Below are 24,401 nucleotides of genomic sequence, written 5' to 3'. Positions count from 1 at the left end.
ATTGTGGTTATCATAGAAACCGCAATCGTACACCAACCAATCAGGATGGTCCGATCTAACCTGGGCCTCCACCAGCCACCGGGAGATAGACGTCTTGCCGTCGTAGCCTGGCTTGAAGAGTAGATTGATGGAACGCGGGCCGATGTTGGAGATGGCCAGGTTGGTGGGCGGTCCAGGAAGCTCTGTGAGGTACCATGGAATATTTTACAATACAATTTTGACCTGGTGCCGCAAGGTCCAGGATCCCCGTGACCGACCTGGGGGGACCCCCGACGAGATAGTGGAGGACGACAGCAGGCCTTGACCCTTGGACGTCATGGCCGCCACCTCGATGGTGTAGGTGGTGAGCGCCGTGAGTCCGGTGACGCTGTACTCCAGGGTAAGGCTCGGAAGGTAGTGAGTGACTCGGGTGTTGGTGCGGTTGAACTCCTCCCATGAGATCCGGTAGCCTGTCGGAAAAACAATAAAAATGAAATTTTGGATAGGAGTCACTGAGCCCCAAATTGACTTTTTTACACTTATGTAGTGGAAATCTACCAAATTACTGCTTGATGCCATTTCAAACCTTTACATTAGGCATCCCCAAAGTCCGGCCCGGGGGCCAGTTCTGGCCCGCGATCAAATTTTTACTGGCCCGCGGCCTCCGTAATAAAATTAATACTATGAGGCTCGCTGATAAAAGATACATTTGTAACAATCACCATTTCATCATGGCAGTAGCCCCTAGCTACCTTGCTCTTGGTTTTACGTGAGAATTTTAGCCCACTCCATTTCTGACATGGCGACTGTAAATAGAAAAAGGAAAGATGACTGTGAGGGCCACCGCTTCCAGGACAAGTTATGTTGGAGTGTTTTTTCTTCGAAAATTTCGAAAGAATTGCGTCTGCCTAATTTACCAAGCGACTGTGGCTGTTTTTAAATAATTTAATATCAAGAGGCAATGTCGGACAAAACATGCTGACTACAAAATGCTTCCTGGAAATGAACTCTGTGAAAAGGTGAAGCAACTGGATGCTGTTTTAACAGTACAGCAGTTTTTTGACGAGACCCTAAGAGTCAAATGAAAATGTTACACAGGCGAGCTAATAGGTTGCTTTCTCAAAAGTTTGGACACCCCTGCTTTACATGTTTATAGCAAAATAGATAAAAGTTTCAGCTGCATTTTTTTATTCATCGAATAATCAGAAAAAAATGGAAACAATTTCTGTGGGAATCAAGTATAACAAGTGAGATTTTTAATGGGAGTCACTTGTCTTTAAAATTGGTTTTATTACACCTATATAGTGGGAAACCCCTGTAAAATTATTTCTAGCTGCCATTTTAAACCTTATCATGTTTTAATAATCTGAGAGTCGTATGAACTCCCGAATGTTTTTTAAAGTTTTGTTTTATTGTTTTTGGTGCAAGGGCAGCACAGCAACTGAATGGTTATCATGTCCGCAGCACAGTTCTGAGGTCATGAGATCGAACCTTCCTGTGTGGTGTTTGCATATTCTCCCCGTGCCTGCATGGGTTTCGTCCAGGCACTCCAGTTTCCCCCCACAGTCCAAAAAACATGCATGTCAGGTGAATTGGCCAGTCCAAATTGTCCCTAGGTGTGAATGAGCGAGTGAGTTGTCTGTCTCTGTGTGCCCTGAGACGCCTGGCAACCAGTTCAGGGTGTCCCCTGCCCACTGCCCGAAGATAGCTGGGATGGGCTCCAGCACCCCGCGACCCTACTGAGGATAAGCAGTGCAGATAATGGATGTTTTTGGTGTGATTTAACAGAGGAAGCCCCAAAATGGACACAATATCTATGAGAATACAATAAAATCAGATTTACAACGGGAGACCTTTTTAAAATGTAAGTATGGGGAACCCCTGTAAAATTATTTCTTGGTTCATTTTTTACATACTGAGACTGATTGGGCTCAAAATGGGCTTTTTCTATATCTAGGTAGTGGAAACCTCTGCAACATTAGTGATTGGTGCCATTTAAAAACATTTTCAACAATCTCAGAGAAAGTAGATTTTGGGGGATTTTTTTAAATAAAAAAACAAACTTAAATCTTCAACAAGCTTAAACACTTGACGTTTTCATCGTAGGTGTATGTCCACTGTGAAAGAGATAAACTAAAAAGAAAAATTCAGAAATCACAGTGCATGATTTTTTAACGATCTATTTGTGTGATATAGCTGCAATTAAGTATTTGAACACCTAAGAAAATGAATGTTAATATTAGGTACAGTAGCCATGGTTTTCCATTACAGAGGTCAAATGTTTCCTGTAGTCTTTCACCAGGTTTACACACACTGCAGAGGGGATCTTGGCCCACTCCTCCACGCAGATCTCCTCTAGAGCAGTCTGGTTTCTGGACTGTCGCTGAGAAACACTGAGTTTGAGCACCCTCCAAAGATTCTCGATTGGGTTCAGGTCTGGAGACTGGCTGGGCCATGTTAGAACCATGATATGCTTCTTACAGAGCCACTCCTTGGTTTTCCTGGCTGTGTGCTTTGAGTCGTTGTCGTGTTGTAAGACCCAGCCACGACCCATCTTCAATGCTCTGACTGAGGGAAGGAGGTCGTTCCCCAAAATCTCACAATACACACCCCATTCATCCTCTCTTTAATTCAATGCACTCGTTCGGTCCCATGTGGAGAAAAATCACCCCAAAGCATGATTCTACCACACCCGTGCTTCACAGTAGGGATGGTGTTCTTCAGATTGTACTCTTCATTCTTCTTCCTCCAAACACGCTTAGTGGAATTATGACCAAAAAGTTCAAATGCGACCACAAAACTTTCTCCCATGACTCCTCTTTGTCATCCCAATGGTCATATGCGCCGGTTTAAGCAGGGGAACCTTTCGTGCTATGCATGATTTCAAGTCATGACGTCTTAGTGTATTACCTACAGTAACCTTAGAAACGGTTGTCCCAGCTCTTTTCAGGTCTCAATCATTCAGTCGATTGGCTGGACTTCTCTCCCTGTTATTTTCCCCTTTATGGATGATCTGCACAGCATGCACTTACGTTTACCCAAGTAATTATTTAGATAAACGTTCTTTTACCCCAAATCACTGAACCCAAAGAAATCTTCCTACTTGGTCTTGGGGTAAAAGACGCGCGGTTTCCTCCTACCACCTCCCTCACGTCAGACGTCGTTTCTCCTTCTCTCCAATATCTTACAAGCTCTAAAAACTTTATTTTCTACTTTTTGGCCAAATATTTCACTATTTTTAACTTGTAATCTGCAGAATTCAAATGTCTTTTCAGTGCCATTTTGTTTGGTTTCACTTTCGTTCGCTGCACACTGCCGAGATGCGCACTTCAGCGCCAAACCGTTCATTTAGGCGCTGCACCTGCAATGCACACTTGATTTGAGGGACTTGGCCCCAAATAAACCCCCAAACTGCGTAGTTTAGGCCAGATCTTACCTCTAATATATATATATATATATATATATATATATATATATATATATATATATATATATATATATATATGTATATGTATATGTATGTATGGCATCATAGCAACAACCAAGAAAAGTTGGACACCTGTAAGAATGCCGTTCTTCTCGCTGGGCTCGCTCCAGCTGACTTTGAGCGAGGTGTCGAGAATCTCGGTGAAGCTCAGGTGACCCACAGCGCCCGGCGCTAAACGCAGAAAGAGGGCAGGCTTAGAAAAAAAGAGAAACGGGACAATCCGAGATCGGGCTGGGTACTCACTGTCCTCGTGCGTCATGACGAGCTTAGGGGGGCTCCGGGGTCCGTCCCCCGGCGTGGTAAAGCAGAGCACCGAGGTGTAGTAGTTGCTGAACTTTTTGAGGCCGGTCACGTGGGCTACGTGGACGCCGTCCTGGAAGTTGGGCCGTGCCGTCACAACCGACAAATCACGTTCTTGGCCGGGCTCCCATGCTAGCAACTGTGTAAAAATGTTTATTATTTGTTTAACTACCGTATTTTCTGGAATGTAAGGCGCACATGAAAATTTGCCCGGAAAGTGTGCCTTATAATTTGTAGAAATTAGGAGATACATAATTGCATTGAAATACACCTACATAAGCATTTATATATTTCTGATAACCTCCAATATCTAAACAATTGTTTATAAACACAAGGGCACTTTGCAATTTTATTGCAAGACCACTAAACATATGCATGAACAATGCATTAACTTTGCAAGAACGTTTCAGCTCCAAAGTTTCCGGTGATGTGATCACACGATTCGGCTCGTGCACGAAACGTCTTCCCTCTCTGCCCCAATTATAATGAGGGGACTTTGTCATCTTTTTTAGAAAAAGAATAAAGCTTTGAAAACATAAACAGTCTGTACTTATATCGTCACTTTTATCCCCACATCGCATGTAGATAGCGTATGGGCCACCAACACACTGCCATACAGTGTCATACGGTGGATACAGGAGAGGCACAAAAAAGATCAAAGCCACCCCTGCCATGAAGTGGTGAGTTATCAGACTGAACTTATTTCCAGAGGCTTGATACTCACTGAAGAGTTGAACCAAATTCTTTAGAATAGTTTAGAAAATCAACATTTTATTTAACGTTTTGGCACTTAGGGAAAATGCTGAATTAATTTTTATTTTTTATTTTTATTTTTTTTATGCCAGCCCATCTTCTTATTGTAGTTTTAATTTCAAGCGCCTTACAGCCTGGTACGCCTTATATATGAAACAATTACCGCAGAGAGGAATATATTGAGTGTGCGCCTCATAATCAGGTGCACCGTATACTCTGAAAAATACAGTATTTGTCTTGAAACATTTACAATTGTCTTGTTGGGCTAGAAATCCTGTTTTGACCGTTTAAATCAAATTTAATTTAGAAAAAATACAGTTTATTTGAAACTGAACACTCAATGCAGTACGCTTTATTTTTTCAACACACACACAAAAAAGTTAAATTGTCTTGAAACAAGAAAAAGAATGAATGAGGAGAATTGTTTCCTGGTAAAAAGTTACAGTTAATTTTCTGTATCTAATTTAGTGAAGAAAAAAATCATATTTAGGATAAAAAGGAGTTTAACACGTATTTATTTATTCATGCATATTTATTTAAATATTTATTTTCGATTTTCCTGTCTTGACTATTGTAATTAAATAAATACAAATATAAATGTTTTTTAACACACCATTACACCATCAATAATAATATTTATCACACCAAAAGAGGGGAAAAAAGACTTTAGAAAAAAACTACAAAAATACTACTACAGTGATTCTATAATACAAAAGTACTACTACATAAATATTACATTACAACTATAGAACTACTACGAAAATACTGAGGCATCTTCAATGTTTTTTTTCCACAGTTTTTTGTCACTCATGTTAAAAGATACATCATCTTTTATGCTTTTTAGATCACAAAAAATGCATTTAATGCAAATAATCCATCGATAGTATTTTGTACACAAGAAAATATACGACAAAATAAGACTAAATAAATACCAAAATAATGATTCCGATTATCAGTCTTGACAATTGAAATGAAATAAATAAATCCTATATTTTCCCATTTTAAGGAAAAAATCCTTATAAATTAAAATTAGTTTAAAAAAAAATCATTGTAGATTGACAGTGTTGACAATTTAAGTTATTTTATTAAATATAATAATAAATAAATAAGTACAAAGACCCCTAACAAAAGTTAAAATAATAGTTGTAAATGTATTTATGTATTCTTTATACATTTCAATTTCAGTTCAATTAAAAGACATAAGACTTGCGAACGACAAACGTTTGCAAGTTGAATTTGTTCGTAAGTTGCTTCAGTGCTATATTTTGTATGTTTAAGGATTGTATAAGTAACCTGTATTGTTTTGTACTAAAAAAATAAACATTTCATAAAATAATATGCTCTATAAAGATAAATAAAGTTGGGTTTAACTTAGGGCAGCACGGCGGCGCAGTGGTTAGCGCTTGTGCGGCACAGTTCATGTCATGGGAACCTGTTGTGGGTTCAAATCCAGCTCCAGACTTCCTGTGCGGAGTTTGTATGTTCTCCCCGTGCTTGCGTGGGTTTCCTCCGGGCACTCCGGTTTCCTCCCACGTTCCAAAAACATGCATTTCAGGTGAATTGGCCGGTCCAAATTGTCCCTAGGTGTGAATGAGCGAATGAGTTGTCTGTCCCTGTGTGCCCTGCAATTGGCTGGCAACCAGTTCAGGGTGTCCCCTGCCCACTGCCCAGAGATGGCTGGGATGGGCTCCAGCCCCCCCGCGACCCTGATGAGGATAAGCGGTACGGCTGATGAGATGAGATGAGTTTAACTTACTTTTGGAAGATTGGCTTCAAGAGTTAGGCTACTTCCTCCTCCGTGGTAAAAAGTGGCCCAAAAGAAGCGTTCTGATCCTTTTCTCAACCGCATCAAGCTTTCCTATTCCACTTTAATTTAAAAAGAAACTGCTCGTCTCTTCTAAACACTTTGTGTCAACCATATTGAATGGATGCACGAGATATTAAACAATAAAAATGTCAGAGTTCTTAGCGCTGGAGATACAGTATTGTATGTTTACAGACGAACTAGGAAGAGGGAACTGATTTCTTCTTCGGGGTGGATGCTGGGTGACCTCTCACAGCGCCATGTGCCGGTTGCGTCGGAAAAAATGTAATGTCCTGTACTCGGAAAAAAGTACTCACAATACAAAATCCAACTTACAGCAATGTCCAAATAATTCTCGACATCCTGAAAAAATACTCTGTATCTACAGTTTTACGCAAGTCGATGTAGGGGTGCGTCTGTACCTAAAATGTGTGTCCTCCCATTTTTCTACACAATATTATTAGTATGAAAGCTCTGTTTTCATGCATTTTTTAGCACATAAATAATCCCCCCCTCCCCCAACTGCTTCCCCCCCTTTTCCGACCTTATAGCCTTGGTTGATGCCGTTGATGAACTGCGGGTTGGGCGCCGTCCACGTGAAGCGGATCGCCGTGGAGTTGACGGCCTCGGCCTGCACGTTGCCGGGGGCGATGGTGGGCACTGGGATGCGGAGAAGATCAAAAATAAATGGAGTTGTGTGGACGGACGGACGGTAGGACGGTAGGCGTGATTACCTCCCTGCAGGGTCCACTCGGTGACCTTGTGGCTGAAGGCCCCCAAGCCGGCCCCGTTGTAGGCGGCCACTTCGATTTCGTAATTGGTCCAGATGATGAGGTCCTCCAGGAGAAGTGTGGTCACGTCTGGGCTGGAGATGTTCTTGATTTGGTAGTCCACGGGGAGACCGGTCAGTCGGTACCTGAACCAAACAGAATAGAAAACATGCAGTACTGTTAACGACCTGCTAGAGGGAAACAAAGCACCAAAAACAAACTACTGAAAACAATAGGATATGCTGTAAATGCTACAATTTTTTTTTTGTTTGAGCCTAAATATTTAGGAACGGCACAAAAAACCCCACCAATTATCAATAAACAGACGGAAATAACAAACTATTTACACAAAAAACTGTTATTAAATTAAAAAAAATACAATCCTTAAAACATTCAATGCCAGATGTTTCTCTCAAATGGAAAGAACCAGCCAATTCTTTCCCATTTTGACTCTTCTTGAAGACCTACAGAAAATTTAGCCCTGTAGCTATACAGGCATCGGATAATATCAAAATAAAGGACACACATATACATTTCAGTCTTTACAATTGTAAAGCACATTGCCAAGTTTTAAAAAAAATACTCATTTCACCCAAAAACCTCTGAGAAGCTTTTTATGAAAGGATGCATTTTAATCAGAAATTTCACTTAGGGCAGAGGTGTCAAACTCATTTAAATCAGGGGCCACACGATACAACAAATATATTCTCGGGGGCCGGACCAGTAGATTAGAGAGACTGAATAAGAGAAAGAAATGAGATAGAGAGGAAGAGAGAAAGAGAGAGGGTGCAACAAAGAGAGACAAAGGAAGGAAGAGAGAGAGAGAGAGAGAAAGAGGAGAGAGAGAATGTGAGAAACAAAACATATAAAAAGAGGAATGGTGAGAGTGGGGGAAAGAGAGAAAAAGAAAGAAATCCAAAGAGAAATGGAATGAGAGAAAGAGGGAAGGAGAAAATAGAGAAGGAGAGACACAGAGAAAGAGACAAAGAGGAACAAAGAAAGAAAAAAAGAGGGACAGAGAGAGTGAAAGAGAGTGAAAGAGAAAAGGGGATGAAGATAGATAGAGAGAAAGAGAGAGGAAGAGAGAAAAGAGAGGGATAGAATGAGAAACAAAAGCGATACAAAGAGAAATATTGAGAGAGGTGGAAAAAGAGAAATATTGAGAGAGGTGGAAAAAGAGAGAAAGAAAAAAATCCAAAGAGAAATGGAATGAGAGAAAGAGGGAAGGAGAAAACAAGAAGGAGAGAAAGAGAGAAGGGGAGAAACAGAGAAAGAGACAAAGAAAGAAAAAAAGAGAGACAGAGAGAGTGAAAGAGAGTGAAAGAGAAAAGGGGATGAAGATAGATAGAAAGAGAGAGGTAGAGAGAGAGAGAGAGAGAGAGAAAAGAGAGGGATAGAATGAGAAATAGTGAGAGAGGTGGAAAAAAGAGAGAAAGATAGAAATCCAAAGAGAAATAGAAAGAAAGGGAAGCAGAGACAGAGAGAGAGAGAGAGAGAGAGAGAGATAAAATGGATTTTTGACGTCTATAACCATCAATGCTAGCCTTGCAAAAAAGTCTACGTGACATTTATAGCAGTCAATGGCAGCTTAAATGGCTTTCAGACGTGAATAACTGTTGATGGCACCCTGGCTAAAATAAAACTTTGACGTCTACAGCTGTTGATGGCAGCCTAGCCAAAATGGATCTTAGCCGTCTATAACTTTCAATGGCAGCCGACTTAAAATTAGTTTTTGAGTCTGTAGCTGTCAATGGCAGACTAGCTAAAATGGATCTTAGAAATCTATAACTGTTGATGTTAGCCTTGCTAAAATGATCTTTGACGCCTGTAGCCTTCGATGGCAGCCTATCCAAAATGGATCTTAGATGTCTATAACAGTTGATGGCAGCCTTGCTAAAGTGGATCTTAGACATTAATAACTTTCAATGTTAGCCTACTTAAAATTATTTTTTGATATTTGTAACTGTTGATGGCAGCCTAGCTAAAACTGATCTTTTACATCTAAAATTGTCAATGGCAGCCTACCTAAAATAGATCATTGATGTCTATAGCCATCAATGCTAGCCTTGCTAAAAAGGCTATGTGACATCTATACAGGGTTGGGTAGGGTTACTTTAACTTGATTACTTTCAATTACTTTTGGATTACTCCAATACCAAATATGCTAATAAAAGACAAAAGAAACTAAATATAAATACAATAACTAAATTTTGTGCAGGCTTGGGGAGTAACGGAATACATGGAACGGCAGAAATGAGGTTGGCAAGCTGTTTGGATTTATTTTTATTTTGTTTCTGTCGCATTTTATGTTAGTTTTGCCGGAGATCAAAGAGATCAAAGCCAGGAGAGAAAGCTTACCGCGTGTCGTGAGTCATCATTTTATTCATTTTTAGTTTCTTTTGTCTTTTATTAGCATATTTGTTATTGGAGTAATCCAAAAGTAATTGAAAGTAATCAAGTAAAAGTAACCCTACCCAACCCTGCATCAGTAGCCTAGATGGTAAGGCGCCCGCTTTGAGACTGGGAGGTTCGGGTTCGCGCCCCGGCCGAGTCATTCCTAAGACTTAAAAAGTGGTCGGCGGCGCCCTCTGTTGGCTGCGGCTGCATCGGCTCGCTACAACGGGTCAGGTGCAATCGACATTTCGTTCTGTGTACATTGTTACACAGAATGACAATACAAGGAAATTATTATTATTATTATTATTATCTATGGCAGTCAAAGGCAGCTAAAATGGGTCTTCGATGTGAATAATTGTTGATGGCAGCCTAGCTAAAACGGATCTTAGACATTAATAACTGTCAATGTTTGCCTTGCTAAAAAAGATCTTTGACGTCTGTAGCCGTCGATGGCAGCCTATTTAAGGCTAGGACCTTAGCTTGGCCTTTTGGCTGAGAGTAAGAGTCCCGGCTCCTTGGCTTTGTAGCGTATTATGAACTGACCAATAACGGATAATGGATAATTAATAAAGAAAACAGAACAATAACCCTTAAAAAATCCCCCCCCCCTCAATGGATGCTAGCCTTGCTAAAAAGGGTCTTTGGGGTCTGTAGCCATCAATGACAGCCTACCTAAAATAGATATTTGTGTCTATAACTTTCGATGTTATCCTTGCTAAAAAGGATATTCGACATCTGTAGCCATTGATGGCAGCCTGGCTAAAATGAGTCTTTGACATCTACAACTGTCAATGGCAGCCTAACAAAAATAGACCTTTGACGTCTTTAACCATCAAGTCTTGTCAAAAACGATATTTGACGTCTGTAACCTTACCGTACTGTGTACCCCCTTAGGATGCCGTTCTGATGACTCTCAGGTGGGGGCTGCCACTGGATCATGATGGATTGGTTAGTGCGTCCGCTGGCGATGACGTTTTGGGGAGGGGCGCTAGGGGGTTCCTCCGGTAGCGACACGCTAAGATGTCATCGTACAAGAAAATTAAACGTTTGCCGTGAAGGGCGACAGCCGGTTATGTAGGCGGCTCACCGATCAGTTTCCTTGCTGAACTGGCCCTTGCCCACGTCATTGACGGCGCATAGGCGGAACTGGTACGACCGCGCCGGGATCAGGCCCTTCACAGTCACCCCTGACAATTCGGGTTCGATGCTGGCTAGCAGGACGGCCCAGGGGGCATCTAGAAATAAACCATTATTATTTTTGAAACAAGAAACAATAATTAATGTGAATTATCTAAGCCAAAAGTTGAACCTTTAACTCCGGTTAAAGGCAAGAGCAAGAGCACTGTTAAAGCTTTAACTCATGGTTAACTCAAGAGTTCAATCAAACGAATCAAACCCGGGACAACTTCTATTCTATTTGAGTTAACTCCGAGATAATTCTTAAACGCTGCTTTTGCGCTTATCAAAAAACGAGTTAATGGTTAAACTTAGCAGAAACATTTGTTGGCCTAAAATAATGAAAAATTATCTACGTCAATGTGTCTTTTCCAATTTTAAATATACTGTTTAGAAAATGATTGGACCAGTTAAAGCATTAACTCAGAGTTTAGTCAAGCGTTAAGTCAAACAGACTTAAACCGGAGCCTCAAACTAAAATTCCCGATATTTTCTACGAATGGGTTTTGATTTTAAGTTAAATTAAAGTAATATAATGCTTGATTTAACTCTGAGTTATTGTTTTATCTGTGTTCATGCCCTTAAATTGATCCAGTTAAATCCTTAACTCTGGGTTAACTCAATATATAGATGAAGCTGATTTAAACAGGAGCTACAAACTAAAATTGTTTGGCTTTTCCACAGATGTTTTTGAGTAAATCAAAGTGATTTAACTCTTGAGTTAACTTAATTACCCTTGAGTCAAACCAGTTAAAGCTTTAAATTAAGAGCTAAATCATGCAGATCTAAATCACAACCACAAACTTAAGTTTCTAATCATTTATACAGAGTATTTCAGTTAACTCGGAGTCAAACAAAGACTATTAATCCAAGATTAACTAAGATTATTAATCTTTACTACTGATTTTTATTTTAACCCTTACTCTGAGGCTTTTAGCACTGCTTTTTCTCTTGAGCTAAACCAGTTACAGCTTTAACTCAGGGCTAACAAAAAAGAGAAAAAATATCGACAATGCAGAGTCCGACTTTATGCTCGTCCGCACGTTTTTTTTCCTGTTAATGTAGGATGAAAATGGTGAAAGTAAGAAAAGGCCCTTTTTATGTAGTGTCCAAACGTCAACCCAAAACCCAAGTAAGATGAAAAAAAGAAGTTTATTCGAGCGCATGTAAGTTGTGTACATACTTGCATATGCATAAGACACTTGAAAGGCTGCAATGACGACACAAGCCAGTAGATGGCGACCACGAGTAAAACAGATCCACATTCTGTACAGCTTCTTAAATTAGCTGTTGTAGCCCCGAAGCACCATTTTATTATCAACAGCCCAAAAATCCCGCCAAAAGACTGTGTTCCCCAAACTAAAAATTGCCCCCAGTACCCAAGAGAACAAAGCCCAATCAATCTTCCACCATCAGAGTTTGAGCCACCACTTTTATGACGACACTGCTAGCGAAAATTCAGCAGCCGCTTTTTTGTGTCCAAGCGCTTTTTTGTTCAAAAATCAGAATATGATTGACACCCTTAACCACCCGTATTAATCTTAAATTCCTTTTTAGGCTCGCGGCAGGGGAGGGGGGCCGGCGCATGCTAACAGGCTAATGCGGGTGACGACACGGAAGCGGCATGACTTGAAATCCGTAACGGCACATTCGGGGATACCACCCGTTTTTTCCTTTTCTTCTTCTTTGAAACGGAGCTAGCAAAAAAAGAGGGCATAGGCAACTTACTGTTTTCCGACACCTCCAGGATGTAGCGCATTAGCGGGCTGTTTCCGTCGAAGGCCTTTGCCCAGGTCAGGTTGATAGATCGCCGCTCGGATCTGCTTAGCGCCGCCGTGGGGTTTTCGGGGGCGTGGGGCAGCTGTCTGCAGGGGCAGAAGGGGGAACAGCAGAACGGAAATGCCCGTTTGCCACCCGCAGATTAATAAACAACTCTAAGGCTAATTATCCAAATATATACAAGCTGATCCGAAAGTCTAGGGCACATTTTGACATTGAATATCTCAGTTAATGGTTACAACTATCCATCCATCCATCCATCCATCCATCCATCCATCCATAATAAAACAATAATAAAGTAAAAGGAATATAATACATAAATACCCAATGTAACGTGTTGATAAAGAGTATCTAAATAGTGCTACATAAAATTACACACTGTAATAAAAATAGGGTAATATGCAATGTGGGGGTGTGGTTTAATGTGGGCTTTTACTCCCCCGGATGGAGTTAAAGAGCCTCATGGCATGAGGAAGAAATGATCTCCTCAGTCTGTCCGTGGAACAAGACTGTGACAGCAGTCTAGTTTTTATATAAAAACATTGGCAACACTGTTATTTAATCGCATTATTTTTTGTAACTTTTCTTAACTCATTGAATGCCAGACGCTTTTCTTAAATAGGGGAATCTAGTGCCAGGCAATTTTTTCCATTTTGACTCATTTTTGAAATTTAGTTCTGTAGCTACATCGGCATAGGAGAAAGAAAGCCTTGACTCTCATGTTTCTAGCTTTTACCATTGTTCAGTAAACAACAGTTAAACATTGCTAAGGTTCTTGAAAATACTAGTTTCCAAGAAAACTTCAGAGAACAACAGCTTTTTTGCAAAACAACATTTCAATACAAGAACACTGAACTCAATCATGAACTATGCATGAATAATGCATTAATTTAGCAAGAACCTTTCAGCGCCCTATGTTTCGGTAAAGTGATGACATTAATTCGGTCCCCATTGCGATCGCGTTTCCTTGTGCGTGCATGAAACAGCATTCCTCTCCAAACAGACGATGACGATGGGAGTCATCTTTTTTTAAAAGGGATAATCCCACCACACTGCTTCAGCACGCCTAATAGCCACGTGGGGCCGCTCTCAAACTCCTATTTGCTTGAACAGGAAGCAACACTAGAAAAGTGGGGGGCTTCCTAGATGTGAGGACGAAGATCTGATCAAAGCCACTCCTACCATCTAATGGTGATTTTTCATGCTTAAATCATTCCCAGAGGCTCAGTACTGATGAGCTGCGCCAAACACTGTAATATTTATTTTTTAAAATAAAGCAAAAAAACAATGAATATTAAGTTTTAGCAATCAAGGACAATGCCTCTGAAAACATGTTTATACGTAATGGCACTGGATGAGTTAAATAAAGAATTTTTGAGTAATTTTGTTGTGTGTTTGCATGATGACCTGACTCGGAGGTGGGCGCTGCGGGAGTCGTTGCCCCCCACGGAGGTGACCCGGCAGGTGTAGGTTCCGATGTCGCCCGACCACGTCTGCGAGATGTGCAGGGTGCCATCGGCGTCCTGCTGGACCCGCGGGATGCCGTGCACATTGATGGCCACGCCCTCTTTCTCCCAAACGTGTCTGCGTGGAGAAGATGGGTGCATACCGGTGAAAAATAGAAAATGAACCCAAAATTGATCATATTTATAAAACATTTGTATCTTTTTACATATTTTTTTCTTTTTGATTTACAATATAGGTTTTTTTCATTTTCCAATGTTTTTTTTTAAAAACATTTTTTTTCTTCTCGCTATACACTATTATATTTTTAAAACTTTTGTATAGGTTTTTTTTTTTCTTTTTTTTTTTACAATCATAATTTATTTTTATATTTTTACAATACAGTTTTTAGGGTCTGGTACACCTTCTACCATCAGGGGGCCACAACTAAGGTTTGAACTGGGTGTGTCCACTCACCACACACCTGTGCCCATATATCATGAACACTTTATAAGGACATTTTGGTCATCACACGTCGTTGGGTCATTTTCACCACTGCGCCAGGTTTGTTTGTTTTTGATTTCTGTGTAATTTTCAATGTTTTATTCACATTTGCATTTCCAGTTTCAGTCGTTGTTTCTGGGTTGGACTGCATCAGTTTTTTTTTTTTTGCTGCTTTGTGAGTACTTCTTTGTTTGTTAGTTTGGTCCTGTTACGGTTGCCATGGCGCCCAATTGGCCCCGCTCTTGTAGCGCCAGCTGCGGCTCCTTGACAGATTGGCTCCCCTTCGATTTAAGCTGAGTGCTCTAACTCACCCTTCGTCTGCACCCGCTAGACGTGGGTTTTGACTCTGTCTGGTTTCCTGCTTGTGATTCCTGTCCGGTATCATTCCCGTCTAGTTTGTCCTGTTTGATATCGTTCTCCAGTCTCGTTCCGGGCTATTTTGTTCTGTTTGTTCTCTATCTTCAGTGTCTGATAGCGTTCCCGTCTTGTTTGTCCTGTTTAATTTTGATCTCCAGTGTCTGGTATGGTTTACATCTCGTCCTGCTTGTTATCGGACTCAAGTCTCCAGTGCCTGATATCTATCCCGTCTGTCTCGTCCTGTCCGGTATCGACCTCATCAGCCCGATATCTGCACGTGCAATTGGTATCGATCTTATCGTCCTCTGGATTCCACGCCAGACTGCTGCCTTACGTCTTCCGCCCATAGATCGCCGAATCACTGGCGTTTTGGGTTAACGTGCATGACTGCTGCATTTCCCGTAAAATAAAGCTTGTGTGAGAAACGTTACGCATCTGGGTTCTCCTCCTGTTCCGGTTCTTGACAGGTCTTGGTTTTGTTAAAAAATGCAATCCCTCTTATTGGGCACCCTTGCTTCAGTTCCCGCTTCCCTGACATGGGTCCATCCCCCAAAATCATAACAGCATTTTATTTTTCATTTCATTTTTATTTTATTTTATTTTTTACAATGTTTTTCCTCTCAATTTACTATATAGCGTTTTATTTTTCTAACATATTTTCCTAATTTTACCGTATGATATATTTACTTTCACACACTTTTTTAACAATTGTTGTTCTTATTGAATTAATATTTAGCCTTTATTGTCATTATACAAGTATAATGAAATTGGAGGACTTCTTTCAGTCCAAGAAATACGAATTAATAATAAAAACGTGAAAAAAAATACATTAATGCTATATAATAAATATGCACGTATTCACAGTGGCAGTTGTGCGGAACATTATGCTCATGAACACTGTAGATGGGAGTTCAGGGAGGTAATGGCTCTTGGGAAGAAGCTGTTCCTCACTCTGTTGGTTCTTGCTCTTTTACTATGCAGTATTTTATTTTTCAGACTTTTTTTTCACAATTTGTCTTCGTATTTTATTATACAGTGAACTGCATACCTATCAAAATTTTCAATTTTATTTTTTTTCCATAATTTCATTTTATGTATTTTTTCCAATTGTATTTCTTATTTTCTCACACAGTTATTGTAGAGGTTTATTGTTCTATATTCTTTATCAATTATCCATTATCCGTTTTCGGTCAAATCATAATACACTACTAAGCCAAGAGGCCGAGACACTTGCTCCCAGCCAAGAGGCTGAGTCAAGGTCCTAGCCACAGGGCCGAGCAGCAATCAGTGCGAATGCACCGTTCCCGAAGGTACTGCAATACCGGGCCGATGCATGGAGTGGACAGAGCAAGCTCTTATTCCATCTCCCAATTGCAAAGTTCAACTGAACGGGCAGTTCAACAACCAGTCGCCAGTTTACTCAGTTCAAAACCACATAGTATACAATCCAAACAGTGAGAACATCAATTCTTGACGACTGGACAACATAGATTGTCGGCAACAGGAGAATTCGATTTTATCTCATCGTCACACTTTTTTACTCATGGTTCCATGTTGTACAACAATGTAACCGGGCATTATGGGAAAGAGTTCAGCCAATACTACCCTGTACAACGCGGCACCATGAGTAAAAAAGGAGTGATGATGAGATGTCTTTTCTTCATCACCTAAATTCCTAGTGGTCTAGTATTTACACAGTGAATTCAGGCTTATCATTATTATTGTTATTGTTATTATTACTAAGGACAATATTGGGCCAGGCTGCAAGAATATAGTTAGACATTAAACTGGTGCGATGAACAGAAAATGTTGCAAGGCACTAATACAAATTACACTCTGATACTGACTCTTTATATCATATATTATGGATAAAATGACCTTATTTTACCTGAATTAAACAAAACCCAGGTCTTGTTCTGTTTTTGTACGTTAACATGAACAAATGTCCTTTTTTAGAAGTTAAGTTTATCTGGTCAAGTCATGTTTATTTGTGACCCCTTTAATCACAAAGAGTCTCAAAGGGCTAAACAGACTATTGCAAACTACAGACCCGTATTACACCATCTCCTGATCTAAAACCTACATGACAGCAAGAGAAAACTCAAAAACCTCAAGATGAGGTAAATGAAGAAACCTTGATAAGGGACCGCACATGAGGTAATCCCCCTTCCAGGATGACCAGGTTGCAAAGGTGCAATAAAAAAATAATACACATATAAAATATCTGATTCTTTTCTTTTTTTTGTCGCTGCTAAATGTCATTGCCCAAAACTGTAAAAATCTATATCTAATGACTTAACTTGGGGATTTTCCTGCTGCTAAATGTCTGTGCAATCCTTTTTCTCATAGTATTGTTACGATGTACTATTCTTTTTCATTTACAAACATTGCACCATTATCATAACTTGGGCCAGTCTCTAAGCACTTCTTTTCTCTTTTTTATTCTCTTACAAGTCTTGATTACATGTTTACCCGGGAGTGCCATGTCTCTCGCTTACTACAATATTATTAAAAACAATAAAGACGATTCAATTCAATCAATTCAATTCATCGACATAATAATTGACATCTCCGCTTTGGAATAATTCCCTGCAGCGTAGAGTACATAAATTAAACATCAAATTTGGAAAAGTATGCAGCAATTTCTATGCAGTTCTTTCTGCCATCCGTGGAATGATAACGAGCTTACATTGTGAGAAGTGTTGGCTCGATACCGCAAGGGCTAAATTGCGTTGCCCCCGGAAGGTCGGCGCTTGAATGGAATCTTTTTAACTTACTTGACGTTGACGCTGGGATCGTGCGTCACGCCGCAGGTCAGCGCCGCTTTGGTGCCTTTGATGATGCTCTGGTCCTGGGGGGGCGTCGTGATCCGGGTTCGGGCTGGGGAGAAAGGGCGGAAACGTGACCGGGGTGTTCGGGACGGACGGGGAGGCGGGTACGTACCCCAGACCAGGAGCTCGGCGGAGGCCTCGTCGATGCCCCGGGAGTTGCTGGCCATGCAGGTGTAGGTCCCGGCGTCGGAGATGTGCGATGGAGAGATGAGGAGGCTGCCCGATTCCAGCAGGGTGAAGCGGGGAAGTTGGACCGAACCGCTGGCCAAGACGCGCTCGCCTGGAGGGTGGGGTTCAAAAGGCGAATATGTGGGTCGGTTTGATGGAGCTGCGGCTAAATCGAGGGGGGCCCAAGCTATGGGCCAGTGGCTATTTGACGCCCGCTGTCAGCATGCACGAAAAACTTTTCTTTTTAAATACACTTTACAGTAGAGGTGAGATCGTAAACCTGAGCACAGGTCTAGGTCGAGCCTAAAATGTCAATCATTAAGTCCGGGTTTGGGCCGGACCGGGCTTCTCTCTCACTGTCTTTTTTTTCTACTTATCCATCCTTCATTGTTATATGTTTCTTTTTTGGGGGGGAGGATCCTCGCGATGGATTCTGTCCCCCTGTCACACAACGCAGTCTTATTATTTTTTTAATTATTTAATTTTCATGATTTTATGACCTTATTAAATATAATAAAAATGATTACTTTTAAGTATTGTTTTTATTATTTTTTGTTAAATTATCATCAAGTCAAGTCATGTTTATTTATATAGCCCTTAATCACAAGGAGTCGCAAAGGGCTGAACAGACTACAGACTATTGCCAACTACATACTATTTTTACAACATTCCCTGATCTAAAACCTACATGAGGGCAAGGAAAACCTCAAAATGAAGAAAATGAAAAAAACATGAGAAGGGACCGCACATGAGGTAATCCCTCTTCCAGGATGACCAGGCTGCAATGGATGTCTCATTAACAAACAATACAATTTAAAATAAAATATAGAAAAAATAAGTACAATATAAAATGAAAATATGTTATTATTATTATTATCATTATATTGTTATAATTAAATTAGTTTACTATTAGAGTCAAGTCATGTTTAATTTGTATAGCCATTAATCATAAGAAGTCTCAAATGACTGGGCAGACCATACACAGACATGAACATGAAATATAGTTACGGTACTAGTTTTTTCGAGCAGATTGTTTCATAATGTTTTTAGTCATTCATTTTTTTCATTTTTACTATTTTTTTAATTATTCTTGTAAGATAAAGAGTAAAACAAAATAAGAAAAACGATTAAAATCGGAAAAACTCTTTGAAATGGTCTGTAAATTGCTTTATGTTAGAAAAACCTCCTTACACTCTTGTATGATAAAGTTTAAGGGGTAAGAGTATCTCATTTTGACAGTATCACCTTGTAATAGAAACTAGCCCGTTCATAAGTTTGGGATTGCTTCGAAATGTCTTTTCTTTGACAAAAGGAAAGTTTTAAGGCTAAATGAATAACCTATACTTTTATATCTCTGTATTATTTGTAATTGCAACATCCTTTGTTGTCTGGGGGATACCACAAGTGCGGTCCCTTCTCAAGGTTTCTTCATTTTCCTCATGTTGAGGTTTTTGAGTTTTTCCTTGCCCTCATGTTGGTTCCAGATCAGGGGATGGTGTAATAATAGTCTGAAATAATAAAAAAAATAACCTTTGAGACTCTTTGTGATTAAGGGCTATACAAATACAAATGACTTGACTTGACTTAAAATTATTATCTCAAATGAAATTATTAATTCTAACGTCTCAATGTGTCAACTATATTTTCCCTTTATTTTGCAACTTATTTGATAAATAAAAATAAAATACAAGTGACGTTTCATGGAAAAGACAAAATTGTCTGGGTGTCCCTGAACTTTTGAACGATAGTGTACCTCAGCAAAAACTGATCAAAGATGTAAGGCGATAAAAGTTTGACCTAACAATATGACATCATCAAAAACGTCAAAACCGAGGAGCCTCCCGATGAAATCCGGAGCCCCTAGTGGATCGGAGGGGAAAAAGAACAAAAAAACGTGGCAACCTTTCTCTTCATTGTGATGCAAAACAAGTAAAGCCCAAGCCGGCTTTAGCGGCTAAGCCGCCGCCGGCTATCCTCCCCGGTGTAATAGATAACAGATGATGTAAATCCCTCAGGTGTGTGCGAGGACGGGGCCGGGCTGCGCAACACCGACCTTTTTGCCAGGTGATGGCGGGTCTCGGGGCGCCGGAGGTCTCACAGTGCAGGATGATTGACATGCCGTCGATCACCGTGCTGTCCGACGGGCCGGCGGTGATGTTGGGGGCGATACCTGGTGAGTGAACCCAAATTTGAGTGACTGTTTTCTATCTCCCGTCCGCAAGAACCGTTCTCGCTGTCGCCAGAACTCACTTGTGACGGCGAGGTAGGTGTTAGTTTGGACCTCGCCGGCGGCGTTCCTGGCGAAACATTGGAACATGCCGGTGTCGTCGGGTAGGAGGCCGTTGACCTGCAGGCTGCCGCCCGCTAGAACTCGGTACCGGGGTGTCTTCACCGGGTCGATCGGCGTGGCGTCCTTGTACCACACCATGTCCGGCTGGGGCACGCCTGGAGCGTTGTGGTTTTAGCAGTTAGCAAGTAGAGGAAAAAAATCCGTCAGGTTTGGCCAGGTTCGGGTTTATACACCCGCGACGCGGGTTGGGTCGTGCTGAATTCTGTAGACCCGATCTTACCTCTAACACAGTCATACACATTAGGGCAGCACAATTAACAAAATCAAATCGATATTGCCATGTAATGTAGTGCGTTTTTTTAAAGGATTTATAGTTTCATGTTTGTGAGTGATGTAGTGTTTGGCCAACTAGAATTGTCACAGCTCGGGTTTTAAAGTGCCCAGCCGATCAAAGACAAGTTTTTGTACACTAGCCAATAAAAGTGAGGCAGAATTTGCATAGTGTTAACACCACTGTGATAGGCTGGTCAATGTGTCCACCCACCTAAATCAAACTGCAAATACACGGCTACTGCTAGCGTTTAGCTCGTAACATTGAAAATAAATTAATCAATTAAATAAGATTCAAGGAAAGAAATGCTCCGTGGATTGCAGGTGCTCCGTGGATTGTTATCGCGTCCGGAAATCAACCGTGGGCGATTTGAGCAAAAAAACAATACCGAAGCTGCAGGTCCCGCCTACTGCTATGGCTAGGCTAACGACTCTCTTAAGACACCCCTGCAGTAACTGTATTTCACCACCACCAGATCAAATACCCATCAAGTGGATGACTTTGAGCTACAACTCGTGGGAAACCATTACTTTCGAGACTTGGCTCATTCCAAGGTTACCTGATTCTAGCATGCAGCTTGCCAGCCGATGTCTAAATCGTGAGCTTATGTCAACTGAGGACACGATGTGGACACTCTTATTGTGAAGGGGAGGGGCAGGCCCTGATACAATGCTTAGTCACGGTGAGTTACCGCTTCGCTCACCTACCCCCCTCTTTCAATTCCTCCCACCTCACCCCCTTCTTACGTGGCGCTCAGTTTATCGATTACTTTGGGATAGCTCCAATACCAAATATGCTAACAAAAGACAACATAAACATAAAATAAATTCATTTACTACATTTTCTTTAAGATGAATGAACATGTGGCCTATTCCAAAAGGAAGTGACCGAAACTTTTCGAAAGAAGTAACACAAATGCAAACACAAATCAAATAGATCAGTAGATTATGAGCCAGAATAGAAACACCCATAAAGAGACATAGCAACAGGAAGTGAGCATGAAGGCACCAGTTTAAGACAGGAAGTTACCCATAACAAGAGGGAGTGACCCAGAAATCACTCGTTTTAGAGAGTAAGTCAACCAGAAGTGAACCCAAATCAAACACAAAGTGAGACAGAAATGACCCAAGAAAGGACATGACACATATCGACGTTACGATATTTTTCGATCGCAGTCCCAGAAGGTTTTCCTACCTCGAGCCTGGCAAGGAATGTCCACCACCTTCTCCATCTCGGCCGTGATGTGTTTCTCTGGCTCTTTGATGAACTGCGGCGGCTCTGAGGAGGAGACAAGCAAACGCCGCCATGATGTAATCCCCAATCCCGCCCAGGCAATCGCCCGAAAAACTTTCAAACACGAACCGACGGATTTAATTGCCGTGAAAAAATAAAACGTTTAGCGAAAACAAAGACATGAGACGACGGGAACGTCAGACCGGGAGACATTTGGTATTCCGGATCGGTTTGGCGGATTTCAAAAGGGCAGCAGGGGAGGGAAAGAGGAAAAAAATGAAGCGCACCTTGCTCTTTGAACACCAGCGCGACCTTGACGCCATCAAAGAGACTCGGGCGTTCAAATGGGTCGGCCAGGGGCGTCCTAAATGGCGGCGGCGCCTTTGTGACGGCATTTGGACCGGCAGCAGAAGCGTGGCACTGATTAGCGGCGGGGGGCACGAAAAAAAAAGACCAAGGGCCAGCGAGAAATCCAATGACGGGGTGGAATATCCAAGTCTGACTACTGCCGAGTGGAACTTTCGGAGCACTGGAACTCCGTTTATAAGCATTTGAAGGTCAGCTTGAATGGTAATCAGATATTCATGTTGCGTTCAGGGTTTTTACGCCTTTTCATGGCAAAATTCAAGCTTTTTAAGGACTTTCAAAGCCAATTTTCTCATTTTTACAGTACCAATAAAATACGAAATCCAGTGTGAATTATGTATGTTGCACATCCAAAAATAGATCTGCAAATTTTATTATTGAGTGGGCATTTATCAGCACAAATGATAATAATAATTTTATTACAAAAATACTTTAAAAATCAATAATATGTCTTCCAAAAAAAAGAAATAATAGTAATTGTATTACTAAAATATGTTAAAAAAATACACGAATAATATCTTAAAACAAAATAATATTTTTACATGGAAAAATACTTAAAAATATCCTAAAAAATAAAATCATTGCAGTGCAAAACTACATAAAAAGATAATATCTTAAAAAAAAAATATATATATATATTTTTATAAAAACAAAATTAACACTAACTAAAAATTAAAATAGAATACTATTAATTTTATAAGAAAATTTGTTTAAAAAAAAAAAAAAAAACTTAAAAACAATAATTTTCTTGCAATATATTGTCAGAAATACAAAATACAAAAATAATATCTCGAATCAAATAATAACTGTTTCATTACAAAAATAAGTAAAAATAATAATATTTAATTTTATTGCAAAAAAAAATATTAAATAATAAAATAATTGTATGACAAACAAATTAATCTAAAATAAGATTCATAATCAGTTTTTACCTAAATACTTTAATAATAAAGTAATATATTCCAAAATAAAATAAAATGACAATTATATTTATAAAACAACTACAAATAAAAATAATACCTGTAAGAAATAATTTTATTTATACAAGTAATATAATTGAAATCATTATTTATTCATTTATTTTCTGCCGCGCTTATCCTCAGTAGGGACGCGGGGGGTGCTGGAGCCCATCCCAGCTATCTTCAAGCAGGGGGCAGGTGACACCCTCTCAACTGGTTGCCAGCCATTCGCGGGGTATAGGAGAGAACTCACTTACTCATTGACACCTAGGGACAATTTGGACCTGACATATTTTTGGAATGTGGGAGGAAACCGGAGTGCCAGGGGGAGACCCACGCTCGCACGGGGAGAACATGCAAACTCCTCACAGGAAGGCTGGGGTAGCTGGAATTGAACCCTGGACCTCCTCACTATGGGTCTGTGCACTAACCACCTAGCCGCCATGCCGTCTACTTTAAAATTACATCTCAAAAAATGACCAAAATAGTATTATTACAAAGGGATCTCAAAAATAATGAATGAATAATATCTCACCAAGCACATGCAGGTAAGCTCCAGCGCTGACGGACGGCACACTGCTACTACGCAGTACGGCCTCGCATTGGTAGTATCCGGCGTCGGCCACAGTGGGGCCGAGTACGGTCAAGCGACGGTTGAAGTCGCTCAAGCCGCCTTTCACCGTCATGCCGTTTTTGCGCCAAGTGATGCTCAGCTTGATGAGAGGCCTAGACAAGCTAACGTTAGCATTTTCAGATTTTCCTCGTTTTTTTCTGCGTTTTTACCTGGCGTTGGCCACGCACTCCATGGTGACCTCCGACGTTCCCGTGACGACGCTGGTGTTGCGTGGAGGGATGATGATGGTGGGAGCGATAGGGTCTGCCGGCCCTCCCACATCTAAAAAAACAAAATACATGTTAAGTCATCAATGGCACGAAATGCATCACTGTAATCCCTAGTTACTTTGTACTATGCGACCTCAGTGCTGCACGAGGGGGGGCGGTAGAGCCCATTGTTAAAGATAAAATAAAATGAATAAATAAAATAACAACTCAGACGAATGGGGTAAGAGTCAAACAAAAGTCTTCACTGAGACCTCTTTTATCTCATGTAAATGCTGAAAAAAAGGGGGTCAAGTACTGAACCCTGCGGAACACCACAGGTACCACTGAAGGGCCAACATGCGTATCATTTGCCCTCATGTAGGTTAACGGTAATCAATAATAGTTTGCAATAGTCTTTGATCTGTGCAGCCCTTTGAGCCTCTTTGTGATTAGAGGTTTTCCAAATAAACATGACTCGACTCAAATTTCAGTATGACGCGTTGACATTTTTTGTCACATTGGCAATCAATGTGATTTTTGTTTTTCGACATCATGTGGCAGGAATTCGAAGGAGCAGTAAAAAAAAAAAAGGAGAATAGTGCCCGATAATCCCGCCTGCGGCCTCCTGACATGAGCTCGCTGGTGGGAAGCG

The 24,401-nt window shown here is 40.7% G+C and overlaps 1 protein-coding gene and 1 pseudogene across 2 annotated transcripts in view; both read right to left on the bottom strand.

The window, feature by feature from the left end:
• Window positions 1-24,401, bottom strand: part of sdk2b (sidekick cell adhesion molecule 2b) — a 104,601-nt gene that overhangs the window by 41,973 nt on the left and 38,227 nt on the right. For both annotated transcript variants that reach the window (XM_088324244.1, XM_088324245.1), the window contains exons 5-21: window positions 23,711-23,822; window positions 23,463-23,653; window positions 21,564-21,647; window positions 19,999-20,193; window positions 19,802-19,918; window positions 17,693-17,860; window positions 17,527-17,629; window positions 13,853-14,029; window positions 12,395-12,531; window positions 10,578-10,725; window positions 10,365-10,505; window positions 7,058-7,239; window positions 6,868-6,983; window positions 3,710-3,905; window positions 3,539-3,637; window positions 258-449; window positions 61-182 (exon numbers count right to left, since the gene is read on the bottom strand). In XM_088324244.1, coding sequence (XP_088180370.1) covers window positions 61-182; window positions 258-449; window positions 3,539-3,637; window positions 3,710-3,905; window positions 6,868-6,983; window positions 7,058-7,239; window positions 10,365-10,505; window positions 10,578-10,725; window positions 12,395-12,531; window positions 13,853-14,029; window positions 17,527-17,629; window positions 17,693-17,860; window positions 19,802-19,918; window positions 19,999-20,193; window positions 21,564-21,647; window positions 23,463-23,653; window positions 23,711-23,822 — 2,480 coding nt within the window. The remainder of the gene's footprint in view (window positions 1-60; window positions 183-257; window positions 450-3,538; window positions 3,638-3,709; window positions 3,906-6,867; window positions 6,984-7,057; window positions 7,240-10,364; window positions 10,506-10,577; window positions 10,726-12,394; window positions 12,532-13,852; window positions 14,030-17,526; window positions 17,630-17,692; window positions 17,861-19,801; window positions 19,919-19,998; window positions 20,194-21,563; window positions 21,648-23,462; window positions 23,654-23,710; window positions 23,823-24,401) is intronic.
• LOC148347348 (U2 spliceosomal RNA) lies at window positions 16,045-16,138 on the bottom strand (annotated as a pseudogene).

Source organism: Urocampus carinirostris, chromosome 19, assembly GCF_059441175.1.
Source record: "Urocampus carinirostris isolate Australia breed hairy pipefish chromosome 19, RoL_Ucar_1.0, whole genome shotgun sequence".
Taxonomy (NCBI): domain Eukaryota; kingdom Metazoa; phylum Chordata; class Actinopteri; order Syngnathiformes; family Syngnathidae; genus Urocampus; species Urocampus carinirostris.
This window is presented reverse-complemented; position numbering and strand designations above follow the sequence as displayed.